The following is a 22,983-nucleotide window of genomic DNA, read 5'->3' on the forward strand; positions in this document are numbered from 1 at the left end:
AGTTTCATTAGGTCCCATTTGTTTAGTTTTGCTTTTATTTCCAATATTCTGGGAGGTGGGTCATAGAGGATCTTGCCGTGATTTATGTCGGAGAGTGTTTGCCTATGTTCTCCTCTAGGAGTTTTATAGTTTCTGGTCTTACATTTAGATCTTTAATCCATTTTGAGTTTATTTTTGTGTATGGTGTTAGAAAGTGTTCTAGTTTCATTCTTTTACAAGTGGTTGACCAGTTTTCCCAGCACCACTTGTTAAAGAGGTTGTCTCTTTTCCATTGTATATCCTTGCCTCCTTTGTCAAAGATAAGGTGTCCATAGGTTCGTGGATTTATCTCTGGGCTTCCTATTCTGTTCCATTGATCTATATTTCTGTCTTTGTGCCAGTACCATACTGTCTTGATGACTGTGGCTTTGTAGTAGAGTCTGAAGTCAGACAGGTTGATTCCTCCAGTTCCATTCTTCTTTCTCAAGATTACTTTGGCTATTCGAGGTTTTTTGTATTTCCATACAAATTGTGAAATTATTTGTTCTAGTTCTGTGAAAAATACCGTTGGTAGCTTGATAGGGAATTGCATTGAATCTATAGATTGCTTTGGGTAGAATAGCCATTTTGACAATATTGATTCTTCCAATCCATGAACACGGTATGTTTCTCCATCTGTTTGTGTCCTCTTTGATTTCTTTCATCAGTGTTTTATAGTTTTCTATGTATAGGTCTTTTGTTTCTTTAGGTAGATATACTCCTAAGTATTTTATTCTTTTTGTTGCAATGGTGAATGGTATTGTTTCCTTAATTTCTCTTTCTGTTTTTTCATTGTTAGTATATAGGAATGCAAGGGATTTCTGTGTGTTAATTTTATATCCTGCAACTTTACTATATTCATTGATTAGCTCTAGTAATTTTCTGGAAGAGTCTTTAGGGTTTTCTATGTAGAGGATCATGTCATCTGCAAACAGTGAGAGTTTCACTTCTTCTTTTCCTATCTGGATTCCTTTTACTTCTTTTTCTGCTCTGATTGCTGTGGCCAAAACTTCCAACACTATGTTGAATAGTAGTGGTGAGAGTGGGCACCCTTGTCTTGTTCCTGATTTCAGGGGAAATGCTTTCAATTTTTCACCATTGAGGGTGATGCTTGCTGTGGGTTTGTCATATATAGCTTTTATTATGTTGAGGTATGTTCCTTCTATTCCTGCTTTTTGGAGAGTTTTAATCATAAATGAGTGTTGAACTTTGTCAAAGGCTTTCTCTGCATCTATTGAGATAATCATATGGTTTTTATCTTTCAATTTGTTAATGTGGTGTATTACATTGATTGATTTGCGGATATTAAAGAATCCTTGCATTCCTGGGATAAAGCCCACTTGGTCATGGTGTATGATTTTTTTAATATGTTGGGAAGCAAGTTCTTAAAAAGGGTTTGTGCTTCCATTTTTATTTCCAAAGGTACCCATTAAAAAGAAGGCATTTATACTTGGTGTTGAACAAATGCAGCCTATGTTTTAAGCCGTTGGATTGATTTATCTGTTTCTGGCTGCGCTGGGTCTTCGTTGTGGCTCCCAGGCTTGGTAGTGCTGAGCGTGGGTTTAGTCGCCCCAGTGCACATGGGATCTTAGTTTGTGGACCAGGGATTGATACCATGTTCATTTGCAGGCAGATTCTTAACCACTGGACCACCAAGGAAGTCCCCAAATGCAGCCTATTTTAATCTTTATCTTAATCCGTTAGTAAATGGAAATAAATCTGTTTGCATTTCCATAAGCATATGTGAATTTGACAGATTATTTGTTAGGAGGGTTTAGGCATAGGTTATTTTGATGGCCCACATTCCTAGCTCTGTGTGTATACATGTACATATGCATGATACACCTCTCTTGGTTTGGATTAGGCAAGAGCTCATAAATAAGGAGTGACTGTGAGGGAACATGTAAATCAGCCTGCTACTACAATGCTTTTGTGGGAAATAGAAATATATTCACTCAAATAAGAGCTTGTGGCTTCCTGTCCATGGCTCTGGCATAAAACTATAATTTATCATGATTATCATTATGGTTAATATTAATAATTATGTTTTAACATTTTTTGAGCACCTACATTGTACCAGGCACTTACACTTATTTTATCTAATTTTTATAAAATCTCATGAGGTAGATACTATTATTTTCATTTTATGGAGATGAGGAAACAGAAGTTTAGATAGATTAAGAAATTGCCCAAAGTCACTCAGTTGATAAGTAGCAGAGATTAAAACTTGGAGAAGGGAATGGCAACCCACTCCAGTATGCTTGCCTGGAAAATTCAGTGGACAGAGGAGCCTAGTGAGCTACAGTCCGTGGGGTCACAAAGGGTCAGACATGACTAAGTAACTAACACCTTCAGAGATTAAAACTAAGGTAGTCTGACCCTGGACTGGTGCTCTGAACTACTCTGTCATAGCGCCTCTGATTTACAGTGTACTTTTGTGTCCTTTGTTTCATTTGATCTTCATGACACAGGTTTGTTGCCAACCCTTTATATGGTTGACAAATGAAAATTAAAAGAGAACTAAGGGTCAAATGACATCATCAAGAAAGTGAAAAAACAATCCATGAATGGAAGAAAATATTGCAGATCACATATCTGATAAGGATTTAATATCCAAAATAGATCAAAAAGACAGTGTAATTAAAAAATGAGCAAGGAACTTGAAAAACATTTCTCCAAGAAGGTATACAAATGGCCAGTAAGAAAAGATGGTCAGCATCCTTAGTCATCAGGGAAATGCAAATCAAAACCACAGTGAGATACCACCTCACATCTACTAGGATGGTTATAATACAAAAAACAGAAAATAAAAAGTGTTGATGAGATGCCACCTAAGAGGTGAACAAAACCACTTAAGCCACCTCTCCTGCCTAACTCCTGGACACACCCCTACCTTCACCCCATTAAGGAACAAGCTCACCATGCCATTGGGGGTGAGTAAACAAGGGAATTTGTTGTTTGTTTTTGCTCCCCCTTGCTGCAGCAAGGACCCCCATAAAGCCTTACCTGATATTGATGAGGATATAGGGAAATTGGAACTCTTGCCCATTGCTGGTGAGAGTGTAAAATGGTTCAACCACTGTGAAAAACACCAGTTCCTCAAAAAGCTAAGCATAGCATTACCATAACATTCAGCAATTTCACACCTGTGTATATACCCAAAAGGGTTGAAAACAGAGGCTTGAACACCAGTGTTCATAGCAGCACTAATCACAATAGCCAGAGCTGGAAACAATCCAACAGATGAATGGGTGAACAAAATGTGGTATATCTGTACAATTGGAATATTGTTCACCCATAAAACAGAATGATATTCTGACACGTGCTACCACTTGGATGAACCATCCGGACACAAAAGGACAAATTTTGTGTGATTCCATTTAATGAAATATCTGGAATAGGCAAATTCATAGAGACAGAAAGTAGATTAAATGTTACTAGGGCTGGAGAGAAGGGGAATGAGTTATTGCTTAATGGGTACAGAGTTTCAGTTTGAGGTGATGTGATGGTTGTGGAAAGACACTGGTAATGGTTGCACAACAGTATGAGTATAATTAATGCTACTGAATTGTAAACTTAAAAATAGTTAAAATTTATGTTATATATATTGGGTTGGCCACGAAATTCATTTAACCCAAATGAACTTGGTGGCCAACCCACTATTTTAACCACAAGAGAAGCTAAGTGAAAAGGAAACGAGAAAAGGTAGACTATAAGGGAGAGCAAAGGAAGGGAGGGAGAAAAGAGAGGTAGGAGGTGCGGCAGGCAAATAGTGAGAGAGGACCGGCACTCTGACTCACTCGCTGTGCTACTTCCACCTCGCAGACCATTCTCACACCACCTGTGTGCACAGCGGCCTCCCACGTGGCTCCAGAGATGGTCTGTGCTGTTTGCGGTCTCAGGTGCAGTGTCTAGTCCAGGGGAGCCGGGCTGCTACATTGCTGCTGCCCAGAATGACCAGCCCTCCCAGCCTGAGGGATTTTTCCTGGAACATAGAACTTTGAGTGCTTAAACCGACAAAGCCCCAAGCGAGCAAAACCTGGTCAGTCACCCCAAGCCACCTGAAGTGGTCAGGGGTTTTGTGCAAAACTCCTTTGCCCTGCAGTGAATGAGCTACAAAGGGTAGTTCATACTTAGGGAATACATACTAAGTTCTCTAAACTTTTGAGTTGCAACCTGCCCTGTTGGTAGGAAATCCATAGGTTTGCTCCTTGTCTTCTACCAAGTTCACAACAGTCTGACCCCAGGTAGTACACACATTTTCCCCTCTCAGGAAATAAGGAAAGAGCACAGGGAAGAGGACACCTTAGGACAGATCCTCAGGTGATTTCTGGTTCACTCAAGGAGGGGAAAATGACCACCAGGTAAAGCTGGGCTTCAGCGTGGCGGCCACGTGACTGTACCCACACAGTCATGTTGTCTCCTCGTGCCCTTCAGTTGCTCCTCTTTGTAACTTTGCTTCCTGCTTTCCTTTTCAGGTGTCTCCGGTGAAGATCTGTGACTTTGACTTGGGCAGTGGGGTGAAATTGAACAACTCCTGCACCCCCATAACCACACCAGAGCTGACTACTCCAGTATGTATGGCCGGGCACCTGTGCCCTCTCCTGCGCTCCTGTCCCCAAAGCTCTGGAGACTGAGGTCTGAGGGCTGAGGAAGGGAAACCAAGTGTATCTACTGCTGCCTGAGTTGTTTAGCCTCACTTCTTGTCTTGATAACCGCCCCCAACCGCCCACCCCTCCCCTACTCAATGAATCTGACACTGGAGCTTTTAGTTTGGGGTGGGTCCACTGCTAATGAGGAGACAGGCTGTATCTATAAGAACTGGCTGAGTCCTGACCCCTGTCCCAGGTAACAGGCACTACTCCCAGACCCACCCTTTTGCTCATGGGCGTGTGGACAGCTCCCATTCCCATGGCAGAGTTGGGGCACGTCCACTTTGTGGTGAGGATGGGGAATGTCTCTGTGGTGTGATGAGAACTGAGAGGTCCAGACTCTCTGCACGTAAGCCTGGCCAAGTTATCCTGTTGCTTCTCTCACTTCCCATTTCCTGCCCAGATGGGCTGCTGGAAGCTATTTCTTCCTCAGACATCTCTTATACATACTGGCTATGCTCTTAATTATTATATAATTCTTTTGAGATCTGCATGCTTCATAAGTGAGTTTTCCTAATAACGTTTTTTTAAGACTTGCGATTAAATATGCCCATGTCTCATCCTAAGCAACATTATTAGAGATGTTTCTGTGTTAGCTTCTACCACACTGAGGTACCCTGTTTTCAAAGTCATTAACTCTAATTGCCAATAACAAAGAAAATGTCTTTTCTGCACTCGCCATCTTCCCACCAAATTAGTTTTGTATGGTGGGAGTTGGGAGGAGGGTTGTCTCCCAGTGAGCCTGGAATAATGAAGAGGGGAGTAAAAGGAATATATTTTGTTTTTATCAGCAGCCTTCTGTGCAAGGATGGGAGGAAGGAATCCTGGTTTCTTGTCCTTGTTTGCTACTTATATGCTTAAACAAAACCCCCGTCCCATTCTAGTCCTTGGTTTCACCTCCATAAATGGGAGACCTGAGGAGACTGGCTTTGTTCTAAGAGCTCTCCTAGCTTTGATGGTATCTTAATTCTAAATTCTTTTACTTCCATGCTCAGAGCTAGCAGAGAGGCTTGGCAGGACTTCACTTTAAGAAATCCTTGCTTTGTGGAATTGTCTGTCCTCCGAGAGCTGTGCTCCTGGGACATGGAAGTACCTGCTCACTGTGTGACTGTGTGCAGAGAGCCAGGGCAGGGAGAGATGCCTGGAGCTTCTTGACCAGGGGTCTCTGCGTACTGCAGAAAGACCTGAGATCAGAGGGGTGACCTGGAACTAACTGGGCTGTGAATCACGGAGAATGCTGAGACTCAGGTTACAAATATCCAGTGACCCAGCTTTTCTAAGTGCCTTGGTGGCACCTAGCAAGCTCTCTGGCTGACTTTCTTGAGAGCTTCTTCCTCTGCAACTCCATCCTCTCACTCAAGTCCCATTATAGTCCTCTCCCTGGACTGAGCCTCTCTCTTCTCTGCCATTCCCCCTTTCCCATGTCTGGCCCCCACAGTGCGGCTCTGCAGAATACATGGCCCCCGAGGTGGTGGAGGTCTTCACGGATGAGGCCACTTTTTACGACAAGCGCTGTGACCTGTGGAGCCTGGGCGTGGTCCTCTACATCATGCTGAGTGGCTACCCGCCCTTTGTGGGTCACTGTGGGGCCGACTGTGGCTGGGACCGGGGAGAGGTCTGCACAGTGTGCCAGGTGAGCCCAGGGCCCACTGCGGGGTCAGGTGGTTGTGGGAGGCCAAGCAGGACAGGGCTCGGTGATTGTGCCTGATCTGGAAGGGGGTGGATCGTATCTTGTCCCTCTCTGGCCAAGGGCAGCCACCAGGTAAGATGGAGATAATCAAGCCCTCAGCCATTGAGGAGTTCAGGGGAGGTTGTTAGAGAAGATCACTCCTGAGCTGAGTGAGTCTTAGAGGCAGAGTATGGCCCCAGGGGAGGAGAAGCATGAAATGCAAGTAGAAGGAACAGGAGGAATGAAGACAGGAGGTTTGTAACAGCTGCATATGTCGAGGGAGGAGGAGGATGGATAAAGATGATGGTGAGGGGAGATGAGCCCAGGCATCTGGATGAAGGGCTAAGGAATTGGGCGTTATTCTCTCGTTGCTCGTTCCTCACTGGTCACCTACCTGGCCGTCCAAGTAGCATAGTCATCCCACCCACCCAGGGTGTTCTGTGCAGTTTAACAATTCAGGGGAGGGGAGGGGTTGGGGAAGGAGCCCTGGTCTGGAAAATACCCAGGCCACCAGCTGCACCTGCAGCTGAGGGCAATTGGATCCATGTGATCAGACCATGACAGGCACACCCTGCCCATCCCCTGGCTGGTGTGGCCTCAGGAGGAATCTTCTTTACCTAGAACAAGCTGTTTGAGAGCATACAGAAAGGCAAGTATGAGTTTCCTGACAAGGACTGGGCTCACATCTCCAGCGAGGCCAAAGACCTCATCTCCAAGCTCCTGGTCCGAGATGCAAAGCAGAGACTGAGCGCTGCCCAAGTTCTGCAGCACCCATGGGTGCAGGGGGTGAGTTACCCAGCGGGGAGAGAGGGCATCTACCTCTTCAGGCCTGCAGCAAAACCATGAGGAAGCTCTCACATCCCAGTGGCTGACCTCTGCTGAGGGGAGTCGGATGGCAGCTTCATCCCCTGTGCATAGAGAACTGACTGACCTCTGACCTCACCCCATGCTGACCCCTTACAGAGATCACTGACTTGGATCTAACCTTGGCCACAAACTAAGCCCCTGGGTGACCCATGTGTCTCTGGAATGGACAGAGGCCTCTGGGAGATTCACCGCATGCCTCCCACCCTTGGCAGAGGCACACAGCCCAGGGAGCAGCCTGGATGGGAGCACCACTACTTAACAGAAATGCCACCACCTGGGAGTGTGCAGAAGCAAGGCCCAGCCACCCTGCTGGCTGTGCAGCTGCAGTGGGGGCTCATAACTTCTCCTCCTGGTGCTGGGGTCTGGCTGCAGCTTTCCTGAAAGGTACATGCTGCTGTTTTCCCCAAGGAAGGATCCAAGTTTTCACTCAAAAACATTTTTAAGCATCCTCCTCAGTTAATCAAGATAGCACACCCTGTCCCTCCAAGGGGTCTGCCAGACCTCCTGTGATCTTACTGTTTCGTTGATCTGCCAGGCCCTTGACACTGGATCTGGTTGCCAGCCCCAGTTACAAGTAGGGACCCAATCCATGAGTCTCCAAGTGGCTGATTCCCGGCCACCCAAGAGCTTCTGTCTATACTGAGCATCTGCCGCATGACAGGCTCTGGCAGTAGTGGGAGGAGCAGGACCAGGGTCCTGTCTTCATGTTCTGATGGGGAGAGGGAGCCAAGGGGACATGAGGATAGGATGGCAAATGCTTATCTAAAGTGCTCCGCACCACAGGACAAGCACCCACCTCTGCTTGGGACAGGGCTTGGGGGGCAGTAGGATGAGGGGAATGTCTCACGGGGACGTGACCCTGGAGATGGGGTCTCGGAAGGTGATTAGGACTTCACCAGGGAGAGAGAGAGGGCTCTCCACACAGAGGCAGCTGGGTTGGGTGCTGTGCCTTGCTTGCTGTCTCCTTGGAAGGTCTGACTCTCGGCATGCCTGGCAAGTCCGTGTGCTGGGCCCAAACCTCTAGTAAGCTGCCCCCTCTGCTGGCTTGGGTAGGGGCTGCTCTTGAAAGAGGGGGCAGCACTTACCCACACATCTGTCCTTCCCGTTCTAGCAAGCTCCAGAAAGGGGACTCCCCACGCCGCAAGTCCTCCAGAGGTAAATGCTCCTGTCACACTCACCTCCCATCCTCATTTGGCTTTAACTTTCCCTTCAAGCTCTCAGCCATGCTGGGGCCAAGGTGGGGGACATGGAGCCCATCTCTAAGCTCAGATGTCTGGCCTCCCTCTCCCAGCTTCTCTTCCTTGTCTCTCTCTACAGTAAATCTGCTCCCTCTCGTCTCTTCTTCCACCTGGTTTCCCCTGCCCCAGCATCTTTAAGATCCCTCTCTAGGCTGTTTGCAGAAGAAAAACCTGTTTTGTGGATCTTCATGAATCGTAGCTGGAAATCACTATTTACAGCCCAAAGCACACCAAGGTTCCCTCCTGCTGCAGGGGGTTGTTAAAAGGAGCAGAAATCCGGGCCCTGAAAGGTGGAGGGACCAAGAGTCATATACACTACTAGACAGACAGTAATAACAGTCACTGTATAAGAAATACCACCCACCAGGTTTCGTACTAAGAGCTTTGCATATGTTGTATCCCGTAAGCTTTACAATAAATTTAAAAGAGGGATGTTCCTATTGCTCCATTTTATGGATGAGAAAACTGAGGAATAGAAGGTAACTTAAGGGTGCAGTCCATAGTGCTGCAAAGAGTCAGACACGACTGAGCACACATGCATACACCCAGTAGCCTAGGGAGTGAGACTTTGAACCAGATCTGTTTGACTCTAGTGCCTTTTAATACCAGGTCGTGTTCCCAGTGAGCACTCCCTATTCCTCAAGAGCCAGGTCTAAAGACTCTGGGAGCCAACCTCCTGGCCAGTTTCCCAGAATTAAACAGGGAAGGCTTACACTTTATAATCACAAATCATTTGAGTCCAACTTGGGTTCCTCCCTGACTCTAGAGCTGCATCCAGAATCTTTGAGGCTCCAAACCTCAGGTCCACCTTAGAATACTGATTCAGCAAACCCAGAGCTGGGTTCTGGGACTCAGACGTAAAGGCACAGCCCCTGCTCTTGGAGCCCCCCATCCTGACAGAGAGGGATGTATGTGGGTGAGTTTCATGTGTCGTGGCCCTTCCTCTGGTGGAGCTGTGTGCAGAGCCCTGAGAGCTCAGAAGAGGGGTCTCTGGATAGAAGGGAGCATTTGTCCCAACTCTTAAGTCCAGAGGCTGTCCTTGAGGCTCAAAGCCTTTCTAGCCCCAGTGAGTCAGATTCTAAACCCATGCAAGAACCTCTATGGGGAGAGCAACCTGTGCCAGCTTGGAAAAGTCCAGTGGGAGCACAGAACCGCAGCAGCTGGTGTGGGAGGGAGCTGGCCAGCGGACCCTGCTGAACCCTGCCTTCCTCTCTTCTGTGCTCCCCTCCCTCATCCCTGCAGGAATAGCAGCACAATGGACCTGACGCTCTTCGCAGCCGAGGCAATCGCCCTTAACCGCCAGCTGTCTCAGCACGAGGAGAACGAGCAGAACAAGCTGGCCGAGGAGTCTGAGGCGCTGGCTGAGGGCCTCTGCTCTGTGAAGCTCTCCCCTCCCTCCAAGTCCCGCCTGGCCCGACGGAGGGCGCTGGCCCAGGCAGGTCGCAGTGGAGATGCACCGCCCAGCCCGACACCCACAACGCCAGCGCCCTGACCCACTTTGGGCCCCAGGCCTGTCCAAGCCCTGCCACCCTGGAAACCTGTGAGGGGCCTGCTCTGCAGCTCCTTCCAGGCCTTCTCCACGAAGGCTCTCATCCTCCTGTCCCCAGAGTCCTCAAGGAAAAAGCTTTTTCCAAAGGGCGGGGGAGGGTCGTCTTTGAAAAGGAAAGCAATCACTTGTCAGTTTGCATAATGGCCTGCGGCAGGGACGTCTCTTTACTGGGCTCCTGCCCACCTGCTCACCCGCCTGCCCGTGGATGGAGGATCCAGCCCACTCTCACCACCAGGCAGCTGTAGGGCTGGGGCTGCGGCCTTCAGGGAACCAGCCTTGAGAAGCGTCCATTGACAGAGGCTCTTCCCTCTCCTCACACTGTCACCTGCCTCTGGCGGTCCTTCCACCTTCCTGTGTCCTCCGGACGTCCTCCCCCATGGCTAAGCGGAGCCATCCCCTCAATTCAGGAAGCCAGATCAGTCTTCCAGTCGATAGCGCAGAGAAGCACATAATCTTTCTTTGCCGTGACCGAAATGTGTCCCTCATTTATCATCCTCTTCCTTGTTTGGGATTGCTGCTAAAGTCAGTATTATTTTGTTTTTAAAGATGCAGGGGGGGGGGGGGGTTGTTTTTTTTTTAACCACACTCTTCCAGCAGAGAGGAGACTTTTAACTCCCCCTATGAGCCCATGGACTTTCCAGAGCTCTTAGGGCTCCCACTTCTCTCCTGAATGTCCGTGCATATGGAAGATGTTAATCAGCTATTTCTGTTACTCTTAACTGGTTTTAAGCTGTTCAGACGATGAGTGACTTAGAGGCCAGTGTGTCTGCTGCTTCCTCCCTCGGGCCTGTTATGGAGGGCAGTGCAGGTCTGGGGCAGTGAGGAGCTCTATGCCTGATGTGATGCGAGTCTGGAGGCTGCCCAGCCACCCTGGTTGGACCCATGTGGTCTCCGCTGCTGGTGAGCACAGAGGCATATCCCGCATCAGATAGCTGAGCTGCTTAGTTACCCAAGAAAATCGATTTGCATATGTCAGATGTTTATAGGGTGCAAGGACACATTGCACTTATTTTAATAAAACTGTCTTCAATTCTGGTGTCTTCCTGGCAGTCCTTTCTTCACCTGCAGTCCTGAAGAAGAGACAGGCATTCTGGAGAGGGGCTGAGTCTAGCCGGGGGGGTGGGGTGCCTCTTGTCAAGACCTCTAAATACAGCACTTCATCGGATCCATGACACAAGGTGAAGGAGAGGTCATTGCTTCTCTTTTTTAGGTGAGGAAATGAAATTCACCCACCATCTGTCAATCTCTTACTCTGTGCCAGGACCCAGAGAGAAGTAGGAAGCAGCCTCTGCCTTTTAGGATCTCCCATCAGGTGGAAGAGGCCATGTCAGCAGCCTTCACGCAAGCTAACCTCAAAGAGCACTTCAACAGGTGTACCCTGTCCCCAACCCAGCCCACCCACCCAAGCAGAGCCGAGTCCCCTCTGTCTGAAGCAGCACTGAGCCTTCCTCGAGGCTCCATTGTGTGCCCAGGACTGTTTGTCCTCCCAGAGTTGGCAACCAAGAAAAACAGCACCTCCATCCATATGTTTGTCAAGCAGAGGGCTTCCATGCCCGTTGCCCTAGTAATCCTCAGAACCAGACTCAGAGGGCTGTTTGGGAAGGGCCTTTAGAAATTCCCAAGAAGGAACTTCTCCGGTGGTCCAGTGGTTGAGAATCTGCCTTGCAATGCAGAGGGTGTGAATTTGCTCCCTAGTCGGGGAACTAAGACCCCACATGCCGAAGAGCAACTAAGCCTACCTGCTGCAACTACTGAGCCCAGGTGCTCCTGACCGTGTGCCACAGCTAGCGAGTCCATGTGCCACAGCAAAAGCTCCGCATGATGCAGTGAAAACCTGACCCAGCCAAATAAATGATTTTAAATTTTTTTTTAAACATTTAAAGGTACAAATTTTCAAAAAAAGAAATTCCTAAGGAGGCGGCAGAGGGAGGTCCGAGTGTCAGGGCAGTCGACTGGGCTCTGCCGCCAGCTTTTCTCCCTGGGAGAGTAGAGAGCCGAAACAGGGTGCAGGGCTCTTCGCTGTGGGAGCGAGTCATGGGCCAGGCTGCCAGCTGTTCCGCACTGTGAACCCTCCATGGTGATGAGGATGTATTTTCTGATGATGGTCATTTCCTTTCAGGAACCCTTGCCATCCTTGCATCCCTTCGTCTACCCAATGTGGGATGGGCTGGATAAACAGGCCTGCAGACTCTGAGCCTTTTGACCCTAAGTCTCCCTGTCCCAGGGGACTTGGAACCAGGGTGTGAGTCTTGTGTCTAGACTCCAACCCCACCCTGGTCAGTCCTCCAGGTTGGCCCAGCAGGGTGTGACTTACAGGAGCTTCCTGGACCAAGTATTCCCCCATCCTACCCACTGGGTGCACCTGGCAAGGTCTCTCTTGTCCATGGCTCTGCGCTCTCAACCACTGTGCCTACTTTGGTTTTGCTGGCATTATCATGCACTTACTGAGTACTTTCTGAGAAGCTCACAGGCATCTCATTTAATTCTCACAGCAGTCATATGAGTTAAGGTGCTATTTTATGGCACTTAACATGAAAAACCAAGCAGAGAAAGGAAAAAAAAAAACCAGCTTGCCCACGGCTGTAGAGCTAGGAAGGTAGAAGTGGAATTTTTCCCACAGACCTGATGCCCAGAGCTGTGCTGCCTGGGTTCAAATCCCAGCTGTTTCACTTACTGGCCTTGGGCAAGTTACTTAATTCTCCAAGAGTCTCAGTTTCTTAAACCAGAAACTGGGGAAGCTAATGTTTATCTCATGGTGCTGTTGTGAAGTTACAAATTAATAAATGTATTTAGAGCAGTTCCAAGCACACATAGTAAGTGCTCAGTAAATATTAGCTGTGATTGTTGTTCAGTCGATAAGTTGTGTTCAACTCTTTTGCAACCTCATGGACTGTAGCCCACCAGGATCCTCTCTCCATGGATTTCCCAGGCAGGGGTACTGCAGTGGGTTGCCATTTCCTTCTCCAGGGGATTTTCCCAATGCAGGGATTGAAGCCGCGTCTCCTGCATTGGCAGGCGGATTCTTTACCTCTGAGCCACCAGGGAAGCCTGTTAGCTGTGATAGTTGTAGTTATTATTGTCTCCTGGGCCAGAATTGCTCAACTGGGCCCCAGTGATGAAGATGAGGTAAGCGTCTTGTGTGGGTGGAGGTGGGTCTGGGTTTTCCACATGGGGCTGACCTCTGGCCCTTTGTGGGATTCTTCTGCTGACACTCTGCTCTGTCCCTCTGAGCCAGGGTCCCTGTCCCCAAAGGGCAGCTGTTTTGCCAGGGGAAGAGCCAGGTTGGGGACCAGGGGCCCTGGGTTCTAGTCTTTGTCACTGTTTCACTGGTGACCTTGGGAAGTCTCCCGCCCTTTCTGGGGACCAGGCCCTGTGCCTGGCTGTGCTGGGCCAAGGCAGACATGCTAAGTGAGGCTCTGGAACCTGGAACTGTGGCAGCCAGTGTCCCAGCTCTATGCTCATGTGCTAGCTGCCCTTAGAAGAGGGTGGGAATGCCCCAGACCCAGGTTGGCAGGCCTCAGCTCCAGCCCTTCCTGATTCTCAAGGACACTGAGCACTCCTGTCTGAGCTCCATGGGGGGTCAGGGACAGTGCTGGAGTCTTTCTCCCTCCAAGGGTCCACCTGCCTGAGCTCTGAAGGCCCCTCTTCCCTCCTGGCTGACTGCCCCTCACCAGATCCAGCTCAGCGATCAGCAGTGCCTTGGTCCCATGCCAGCTGCTCCAGCTGCTGAGGTCTGAGGGGAGCAGTGAGAAGCAAGGTCCCCCCAACGGCTGGCACTTGTTGCCATGGTAGCAGTTGCCTTGGAAGCCGCTTCCCTGACTTCAGCTTCTGAACAGTCCGGGAAAGCTGCCCATCCCCCAGGGGATCGGTGAATTAATCACACTCCTTTCCAGGGTCCCCAGCCCTCAAGGAAAATAAACAGAACTAAACCAAGCTGAGGTCTTTTCACCCACCCTTCCTCCCCACCCCATGCCACTCTTGGACTTCCTGCTTCCGGGGAGGAAAGAGCAGAGGCAGGCCCCCTCCAACCCTAGCCTCCAGATGAGAAGAAGAGATTTTCTGACAGAATTCAGTGGTGACCCAAGGCCCAGCCACACTCTGGATCCAGGGGCCTGGAGGACCCAGGCTTCAGCGGGGGCACGGGGGGCTCTGAGCTTGGGGGTGGGGAAATGTGGGGTGGTCAGTCTCTAGAGCCTTGGGCTTCCATCTCATTTACCTGTGATAGCACCACCCAAGGGCAAGCATACATTTGCTTTTTCAGGGCTGGTACGGCTAAAATTGCTACAGGAAAAAATTGGCAAGTCTCCCTGTCTCCATTTGTAATCAATCCTGGAGAAGAGAATAGCAAACCACTTCAGCATTCTTGCCTTGAGAACCCCAGGAACAGTGTGAATAAACAGAAGAGGAGATGTCACAAATTTGCAGTGGCCTTTAGTGACACTCCTGTCATGAGGGAACCGTGCAGGACTTGGCCTGATTCTTCTGAACACAATATCTCCCTCTGATGGTGGGGTTGCCAGTTCCTCCCACCTCAGAGAAGACAGTTTAGAAATGTGCTGGCCTCTTTCCCAACTGAGCGGGGAAGCTGGACGCCAGAATCCATCGCGGACTCGGGCTGTCCTTCCACCTCCCCATGTCTCGGTGTCCCCATCTGTTCTGGAAAGGAGCTGGGAAGTTCTGTGATCTTGTAACTGAGGATGGCTCGATGTGTCTCTCCTCCACAGTCTCTGCTCTGCCTCTCTGCCCAGAGGAATTTACAATGTCAAAGAAAATCTCTAATTTAGAACTTGTCTCCAGTTTTTAGAGATCAGAGTGTTCTGGAATCGGAAACTCACAATGAACAGGCACCCCTGACTCCCCTGCCATCCTCATCCCCATTCACCAGATGAGCAAGGTGAGGCCCACAGTGTGAGGTTCCCACCTCAGAATGTGGAACCAGAGTGCTGTCTTGCTGATGGCGTGCACACATCACCCTCAGCCTGACAACGGGAGAAGAGCCGGACAGGCCTCGCCCAGCCAGAGTTATGAAAACACTTAATGGAGGCCAAGGGCGTTGGAGGGGGTGCTCGGGTTCCCAAAGCTTGATGTCTCAGGAACACGTTTCCATGGACGATTATTTTGATGGCTCTTTCTAAAACTAGTCAGTGGGGGATCAATTACGTGTGACAGACCCGGCTGTCATTTGATGACTAATTAGAAGAGTAATCAGACCTCATCCTGGTGAAAGGGACAGGGGATGCTGGCAGCTGCAGCTGTGGCTGGAGACGCCCACCCCCAGGGGCTTCCCCAATGAGGGCCAGGAACACAGCTCAGGGGCCCTTTGGTATTCTGTGGTCAACCCTCCTTTCCCCACACCTTTGAGTTCACACCTGCCCTGCCGAGGTCTCACTCCAGCTTCCTGGCGGGGCCTTCCCTCAGCTGAAGCTCGGTCAGATGACCTTGGTCTTCCCAGGCTTCTATCCCCACCAGGAAAGCCTCCAGTTAGGGACAGAGCTCCCACGGCGCCCGCGATCAATCCGAGATGGTTGGGCAGGCCCGAGCCCTCCCTGGGCAACGTCTTTGCAGCCGGAAGCCCACACCACGTGCCCTCTAGCCGTACAGTGGCGCTCAGTCCGTGAACCTGCCCTCAAGGGGCCCACAGTCTACAGAGGAGACAGAGAATAGGGGCAGGTGGCCAGCACTTCAGCGTGGTGACATGACCACTCAGCTGCCATCAGGAGTGGCTCCTCAGAGCTGGGGCTGCCCAAGCAGAGTTCCGCAGGATGAGGGGTCCCCAGGCAGCGGGAGCCACGCACACACTCAGCAGAAGGGCCACAGAGGAGAAGGTGGACAGGGGCTGTGGGGGCAGCAGGAGGCCAGAGACCTTGGGTCTGGCTATGTCTGATGCAGACATGGAGGGGAGAGACAGGCGACCCAAAGAGAGGCCACTGGGGCTGGTGATGGGACCCCGGGGACTGTGGTGATCCACAAAGGGCCAGAGAATGCAACTAGTGCTGAGGGCTGGTGCAGGGTACGGGACAGGGCTGGGCCAGGCTGGGGAGGGGTTACCACTGCCCGATCTTCACTTGGTGGATCCTGCAAGTAGGTCAGACAGGCTGGACAGAGCTCAGCCTGGAGGTCAGGAGGCGCCAGCCTTGTCCCAATCTCCTGATCCCGGCTGCTGATAACCCGGCCCCTGCCAATCCCTCCTCCCAACCCTGGCCCCTAGCCTGCATGTGTGTCCTCCCATCCTGCCCCCGCCACTGCTCCTCCCTGTTAGCCCCCCGACCAAGGACCCCAGGGTAGCTGGAGGGGCTCCCCTTCTCATCCCACTGCAACTGAAAAGGAGCCTACTTGAGGAGAAGAGACCATCCTCACCTGCCTGGGGCCCAGAGGGGGCCAGGGTGGAAGTAGAGAATGGCCATGGAAGGACCCTCCCCCTCTCCTCCTCCTGGCCCTGTCGCTGTTCCTGTCTGTCTCATGAGCCTCATCCAGGTCTCCTTCCAGGTTCCCATCTCCAAGTGCCCAAGCAGGGACCTTGGATTCACCTCCAACCAAAGGGGCAGCAGAGTGGGTCCTGAGCATGCGGCCGGGAGTCCTCACATCTCTGGCTGCCGAGCACCAGATGACGCCACCGGCTCATTCGGCCCCTTCCAGGACCCACAGTGGAACCTTGGCTGACTGCCCTCATGGGCCTGTGGGCAGCAACTCACATTGCAACCTCATGAATAACTCAGCACCTCCTGCTGCCTACATCTCTGAGGAAGCTTGGTCCTCTGGACCCCCTCCCCTTTGCAACTTGCTTTAAACTTTAATAGGCTGAGGCTCAGTGGCACCTGAGCAGGCTCTAGGGACCTGGGGCAGGATGTCCTGGGCAGGGAAGCTCAGGCTGAGCTCTCCCAAGAGGAGGCTGGCGGGGCTAACCCCCAGGGCACAGGCCCAGCTCTCCAGAGCTCTGGTAGCCAAGGCCGGGTGTGGTCAGTCAGGAATCCCGAGAGTGGCTTCCAGCTTCAGGAGCCTATAAGGGAGGAAGAGTAAGCTGGGGTGATCTGGGAGAGATCTTCACTCAAGGTGGGGCCCCTGAGACTGTGGTGGGATAGGGTTGCAGATAAACCCAAAGGTTAGCAGCCCAGAATCTTACTGCCCAGAGACTTTCTTCCTGAAGGTGGAGCTCCAGCAAGGAGACATCCAAGAGGACCGAGACCTCCAGAGCTGTTCCGGGGACAGGCTCCGCTGGTGGAGGCAGTGCCCTGGGTAGGCCTGCATGGACATCCCCGTCAGCAGCAGAGACTTCCGCTGCCTGCAGCTGGCCTGCGTGGCCCTCGGCCTGGTGGCTGGCAGCATCATCATCGGTGTCTCCATCTCCAAAGCTGCAGCTGCCATGGGCGGGGTCTTTATTGGAGCTGCTGGTCTGGGTGAGAAGGTGCTGGGCTCAGAGAGGGAGCTGGGGTGGGGGGCGGGGTGAGGGGACCATGGCCAGGTAAGTAAGCAATGGAGGGAAGAGCTGGGCCACCAGGAATCAGTTGGGGAGGATGGAAGTTGGAGATGTGAGCAAGGCAGCCATCAGGGGTACTAGGAAGGAGAAGGAGGCTGGGGTGAGATTCCCACGGCACACTGCAGGGGTGAGGAGGCGTGGGCATGAGCTGGTGACCACTGCTCTTGGGCCACTCCCGCTCTGGCTCCCAGTCCCAAGCCCTGGACTCTAGAGTTAGCGTTAGGACTCACAGGCTTGTTCTGAATGAGTTGGTGGGAGGTGTGTAGAGAAGGACAGAGTTCTCTGTGGGACCCCCCACCCCGCTTGAGCCCCGACAGGACCCAGCTCAGACCAAGGGTTTCCTTTTCTTTCCTGGAATGTTGCTGCAGCAGATCTGTCTGTCCAGGCATCTGTCTGTCCGGACCAGGCCCACTGACATCCGCACAGTAGTGCTGGGTACCATCCCTCACCCCTTCCACCACCCTGGGCCCCGGGCAGAACCAGAAGCACCAGGTCGGTGGGCTCTGGCATCTGCACCTGTGAACTCAGGCCAGGGGCCAAGCCCTTGGGAGTGACGGAGCAGGACCCCTTCTTCTGCTACCCTCTCCCCAGCTCCCTAAGGAGCCTCCAGTCCTGCCCTTGGGGTCTCCAGGGGAAGGTGGGGAACCAGAGTTGAGCGTGCCCATGGGCCCATTTCCAGCTTCAGAGGAAGGAAGAACCCAGCCTGCCATCACCTGGGCAGGTGGAGCCAGGAACCTGCGCCTTCACAGCCTGTAACCCCTTCCCCCAAAGGCACTGCTCCCCACCCCCTCCTGGGGCTGGGTGTTGGGGAATGCCCCCCCAACAGACGCACACATTCACAGGCTACATTCACACACCCACAGTCCCAACCCTGCCCACTCATGCTCCTCCCATGCCCACCCATAACCCAGCCCCAGGCTCAGAGCCCACAGCTTCATACAGCTCACCCTAAACAGGCTCCCTCCTCACCACAGAACCCCTCCGTGTCTCTCCTCTTAGGGCTCCTCATCTTGGCCTACCCCTTCCTGAAGTCTCGGTTCAACCTGGACCACATCCTGCCCACGATAGGTGAGTCCTCTCCCCTGTCCCCACCTCCGCCAAGAACTGCATGAGACCCTCTGTGTGTAAGTCTGCAGCCCACTGCAGTGCAGCCAAGCCCACATGTGTGACTGTACTGGCTGCGTGTGTTAGAGATGCTGTGTATGAGTGTGTGTGTTGTGTAGTCATTTCTGTGATTGCACACAGACTCCAACCTTCCACTAAGTCCATGAACTGGCTCAGAGGACCTAGAACCCCCATCTCCCCTGATAAGTTCTCCTCCTTCCCCAAAGCCTCGGAGATCTCCAGATAACCCTACTTCATCCCTGAGCTTCCATAAAGACCCTCTAGCTGCCCTGAGACCTCAGGACCCTGGATAGCTCCCCACCTCATCTCAGCTCCCCACATAGGTACTCCCATCTCCGTCAGTCCTACACATTCATCCCCAGTTCTCCCCAGGACCCCCACCTCCTTAAATATCTGCTGTCTTCTCCTTCAAGGGCCCATTTCTTCCACCTTCTCTCCCCTCCCCAAATCTGTGCAGATCATGGGACGTAAAGGAAAGTAGTGGAGCAAAGACAGCAGCCAGGATGGGGAGTAGACAACAGGAAAGACTTCCCTTCCCAGAGCTGGACTTGATTTGAGAATGGCTCAGTAACCACAAGGCTTGGGGTGCTCTCATCCTACAGGGAGCCTGAGAATCCACCCCCAGCCAGGGGCAGACCATGGTGAGGGAAGATCCAGCACCAATGGAAATAAAGAGGGTAAGTTCCAGAAATTCCAGAGTCTATCTTCCATCTTCCCCTCTGGGGACACAGCCCCAGAGAAGCCACCATGATGGAAGTGCAAAGGGGGCTTCTCCAAGCACAGGGAGGTGGAAGTGTTGCATAGTTCTTCCACAAGCTTAGTCAAAATGCTTCTTGCTCCCAGGGGAGCTCAGCCCCTCTGGTCCCCAAGGTTTCTCTGTCAGGCCCAGTATAGCACCATACTGCCCCAGCCCAATGCCGTTATTTTCTCACTCTCCTCTCCCATAGTGGAATCCAACTCTCAGAGTTGGTACCCAAAACTGGGCATCTCCCTCCTCCTCCATCCCGCCACACTGGAAAATTCCAGGGCAAGAGTATTTCAAAGGTACCCCCACCTCTGGTGTCTGCTGCCCATGGTAGGACACTGAGCACTCAGCAAAAGGTTCCATCCCAGACACTGTTCCAGGCACGTTCCATATGTTGATTTGTTCCATTCTCAGAACAGCCATATGGGGCAGGTACTGTAATTAGCCCCACTTTATATATGGGGCAACTGAGGCCCAAATTGCCAACATCCGTTGGATCATTAACAAAGCAAGAAAGTTCCAGAAAGACATCTACTTCTGCTTTATTGACTATGCCAAAGCCTTTGACTGTGCGGATCACAGGAATACCAGATCACCTTACCTGCCTCCTGAGAAATCTGTATTCAGGTCAAGAAGCAACAGTTAGAACCAGACTTGGAACAACAGACTGGTTTCAAATTGTGAGAGTACATCAAAGCTGTATATTGTCACTTTGTTTATTTAACTTATAAGCAAAATACCTCATGCAAAATGCCTGACTCAAGCAACATGCTTCAGCACAAGCTGGAATCAAGATTGCTGGGAGAAATATCAATAACCTCAGATTCACAGATGACACCACCATTACGAAGAACTAAAGAACCTCTTGATGAAAGTGAAAGAGCAGAATGAAAAAGTTGGTTTAAAACTCAACATTCAAAAAAATAAGAGCATGGCATCTGGACCCATCACTTCATGGCAAATAGAAGGGGAAACAGTGGAAATAGCGAGAGACTATTTTGGGGGGCTCCAAAATCACTGCAGATGGTGACTGCAGCCATGAAATTAAAAGACATTTGTGCCTTGGAAGAAAAGTTATAACCAACCTAGACAGCATATTAAAAAGCCAGAGACATTACTTTGCTGACAAAGGTCCATATAGTCAAAGCTATGGTTTTTCCAGTAGTCATGTATGGATGTGAGAGTTGAACTATAAAGAAAGCTGAGCCCCAAAGAACTGATGCTTTTGAACTGTGGTGTTGGAGAAGACTCTTGAGAGTCCCTAGGACTGCAAAAAGATCAAACCAGTCCATCCTAAAGGAAATCAGTCCTGAATATTCATTGGAAGGACTGATGCTGAAGCTGAAACTCCAATACCTCGGCCACCTGATGCAAAGAACTGACTCATTGGAAAGACCCTGATACTGGGAAAGATTGAAGGCAGGAGGAGAAGGGGACGACAGAGGATGAGATGGTTGGATGGCATCACCGACTCGATGGACATGAGTTTAAACAAGCTCCGGGAGTTGGTGATGGACAGAGAGGCCTGGCATGCTGCACATGGGGTTGCAAAGAGTCGGACACGACTGAGTAACTGAACTGAACTGAACTGCCTGAGGCCCAGGGAGGTTATGAGACTCAACTGGGAAATGGTGGGGCCAGAAACCAGGCCATTAGCCCCCAGTCCTGCCTCTAACTCCCACATCATGTTGCTTTCCTCTTGAAGGGCCACTCTGACCATCCATGTCTCTTTAAACCAGGCTGCCCCCAGAGAGTCCCTCCCTCCCCATTCTATCCCCTCTGACCCCAGGTCCCTCTGGGAGGCTCTGACCCAGGATCTGTCTACTTAGCCACCCTGTCCTGGTCTCTCCCACAGGAGCCCGTAGCAGCCTGTCCACAGTGAGCAGAACCCTGGAGAAGCTGAAGCCTGGGGGCCGGGGGACTGGGGAGGGCTGAGGCAGGGGCTGAGGGGTTGCCCCCTGCCCTGCGCCCTCTTTCCCCTGCTCCCCCAGTCTCAGAGCCTGCCTGGATCCAAACCTGAGAAGAACCAGCTCCTGGAGACGCCAGACCTGCATCCGCCAGAGCCATTGGAAATGGATCCCTGCGTCGGGCAGGGCTGGGACCAAGCTGTCTCTAGTCTCAGGCTCTTGACCTGGATCTTCTCTCCTGATGGCAGCTCAGCTTTCTCACCTTTCTGATGTACTGACCGGCTTCTCTGGAATGTGGGACCCAGTGATGCCCCAGTCCCTTGCTCCAGCCTGGCCAGGGAAGTGAGCTACAGGCCCTCAGGAACCACAGCCGGGTTCTGAGCCCTCAGCCCCGAAGACCTGGCCCTGGGCCTCAAGAATTCACTGGCTGGATTGAGGGGCTGGACCAGACTCTTCTGAATATCAGAAGCTCTGAACCACTCCTCAGGGACAGGCCCCGAGCAGCAGTGAACCAGACAAGGGGCAGAGCCTGGAAAAATGAAATGGTCACTGCCTTGACAAGAGCCCAGGAGGCAAGGCCTGGAGGCTTTCAGGAGGAGGCGGCTCCTGAGCTGACCCCTGTGCTGAGACTCCTGGGGTTTGACTCCACTGTTTAAGGCTTTTCAGGATCTGACTGCAGACAAGACCTCCAGCCTTCCTCTCCTCCCCACCCTCTCACTGCTCCTGAGCAACCTAAACGTATCCGAGCTTCCAAGCCCTGGCTTGTGTTCTGGATGCCTCCGACTCGTGCCTTTCTGCCTATCAAACCTCCACCTTTGAAGGCCCCCTTCCAAGTGTCCCCCAACCACAATGCCCTCCACATCCTCTTCCACCAGCTTCTGTCTCCCTCTCTTGACACCCTCCAGGCAGGTTGAAATCCCCTTTTTCACAAAACAATTACTAATTTTGTTTAAACCTACTGTTTATTGCCCTTTTTCCAGTTAGCATAAGGGTAGACAGTAAGTGCTCAATAAATGTTAAATAGCTTAAATTTGGTGGAGAAACAATTCCCTAGGCTTTCCCTGGAGAGCCATTTCAGGCTCCACGTAATCACAGGGTTTGGGGCCAGGCAGACCTGGCCTGTGTGTGACTGTGCAGAAAACACTGCTCCTCCCCGCCCCACTGCCCCTCACATGCCTGAGCCCTCAGGGTGACCTCTGTGCAGACTTCTGCTCCATGCGGCTCTTGTTCTGTTTGCTAAGCAGAAGACAAGCTATGAGGAGTCTCATTCTCCAAGGATCACTGCAGATGACGCCTCCTCTTAGAAGACTCCCCTGATTCTCTGTGCTCCATCACAGCCCATAGCACTCTGAGTGGCCTCTGTTTCCCCCTTCATTAAAGTAGGGAGCTGACAGCCAGGCACATGGTAAGTTCCCAGTGGATGTTAGAAACCCACACCAGAAGGAGGAAAGACCATCCAATTGTACAGATGGGAAAGCTGAGGCTCTGCAGGAAAAGGAATCGAGTCCCATGGTGAGAGATTGTGGAGCCAGGCCTCGCATTCAGGCTCCTTCTCTCTACCTACCCAAAGCTCTACCTTCTGCTGCCTTCTGCACAGACCCCAGGGACCAATGCCCCAACCACAATGGGACAGAGCTCCATGGATAGAACCAGCTTCCCAAATGCTGGTGGGCTGCGGAGTGTGGTTCCTCCAGCCCAAGGGAAGTCAGCGTTCCCCTCCTTCCATGTCCCTCCTTTTC

The 22,983-nt window shown here is 51.4% G+C and overlaps 2 protein-coding genes across 8 annotated transcripts in view; both read left to right on the forward strand.

Moving 5' to 3' along the window:
- Positions 1-11,029, forward strand: part of MKNK1 (MAPK interacting serine/threonine kinase 1) — a 49,344-nt gene extending 38,315 nt beyond the window's left edge. For 6 of the 7 annotated variants that reach the window (XM_043461438.1, XM_043461441.1, XM_043461442.1 and 3 more), the window contains 5 exons: positions 4,497-4,592; positions 6,109-6,303; positions 6,961-7,125; positions 8,318-8,361; positions 9,687-11,029. In XM_043461438.1, the coding sequence (XP_043317373.1) occupies positions 4,497-4,592; positions 6,109-6,303; positions 6,961-7,125; positions 8,318-8,361; positions 9,687-9,936 (750 nt within the window). In that variant the 3' untranslated portion in view covers positions 9,937-11,029. The remainder of the gene's footprint in view (positions 1-4,496; positions 4,593-6,108; positions 6,304-6,960; positions 7,126-8,317; positions 8,362-9,686) is intronic. The other variant, XM_043461445.1, reaches the window with a different exon arrangement.
- Positions 11,030-12,968: 1,939 nt separating this feature from the next.
- On the forward strand, positions 12,969-21,453 carry KNCN (kinocilin). The gene is made up of 5 exons (XM_043447666.1): positions 12,969-13,119; positions 17,138-17,387; positions 18,467-18,535; positions 19,195-19,269; positions 21,193-21,453. Exons 2-5 carry the CDS (start codon positions 17,237-17,239, stop codon positions 21,270-21,272), a joined length of 375 nt encoding a protein of 124 aa, XP_043303601.1. The 5' UTR covers positions 12,969-13,119; positions 17,138-17,236; the 3' UTR covers positions 21,273-21,453.
- The last annotated feature ends 1,530 nt before the right edge of the window (positions 21,454-22,983 follow it).

This window comes from Cervus canadensis, chromosome 2 (assembly GCF_019320065.1).
Source record: "Cervus canadensis isolate Bull #8, Minnesota chromosome 2, ASM1932006v1, whole genome shotgun sequence".
Lineage (NCBI taxonomy): Eukaryota > Metazoa > Chordata > Mammalia > Artiodactyla > Cervidae > Cervus > Cervus canadensis.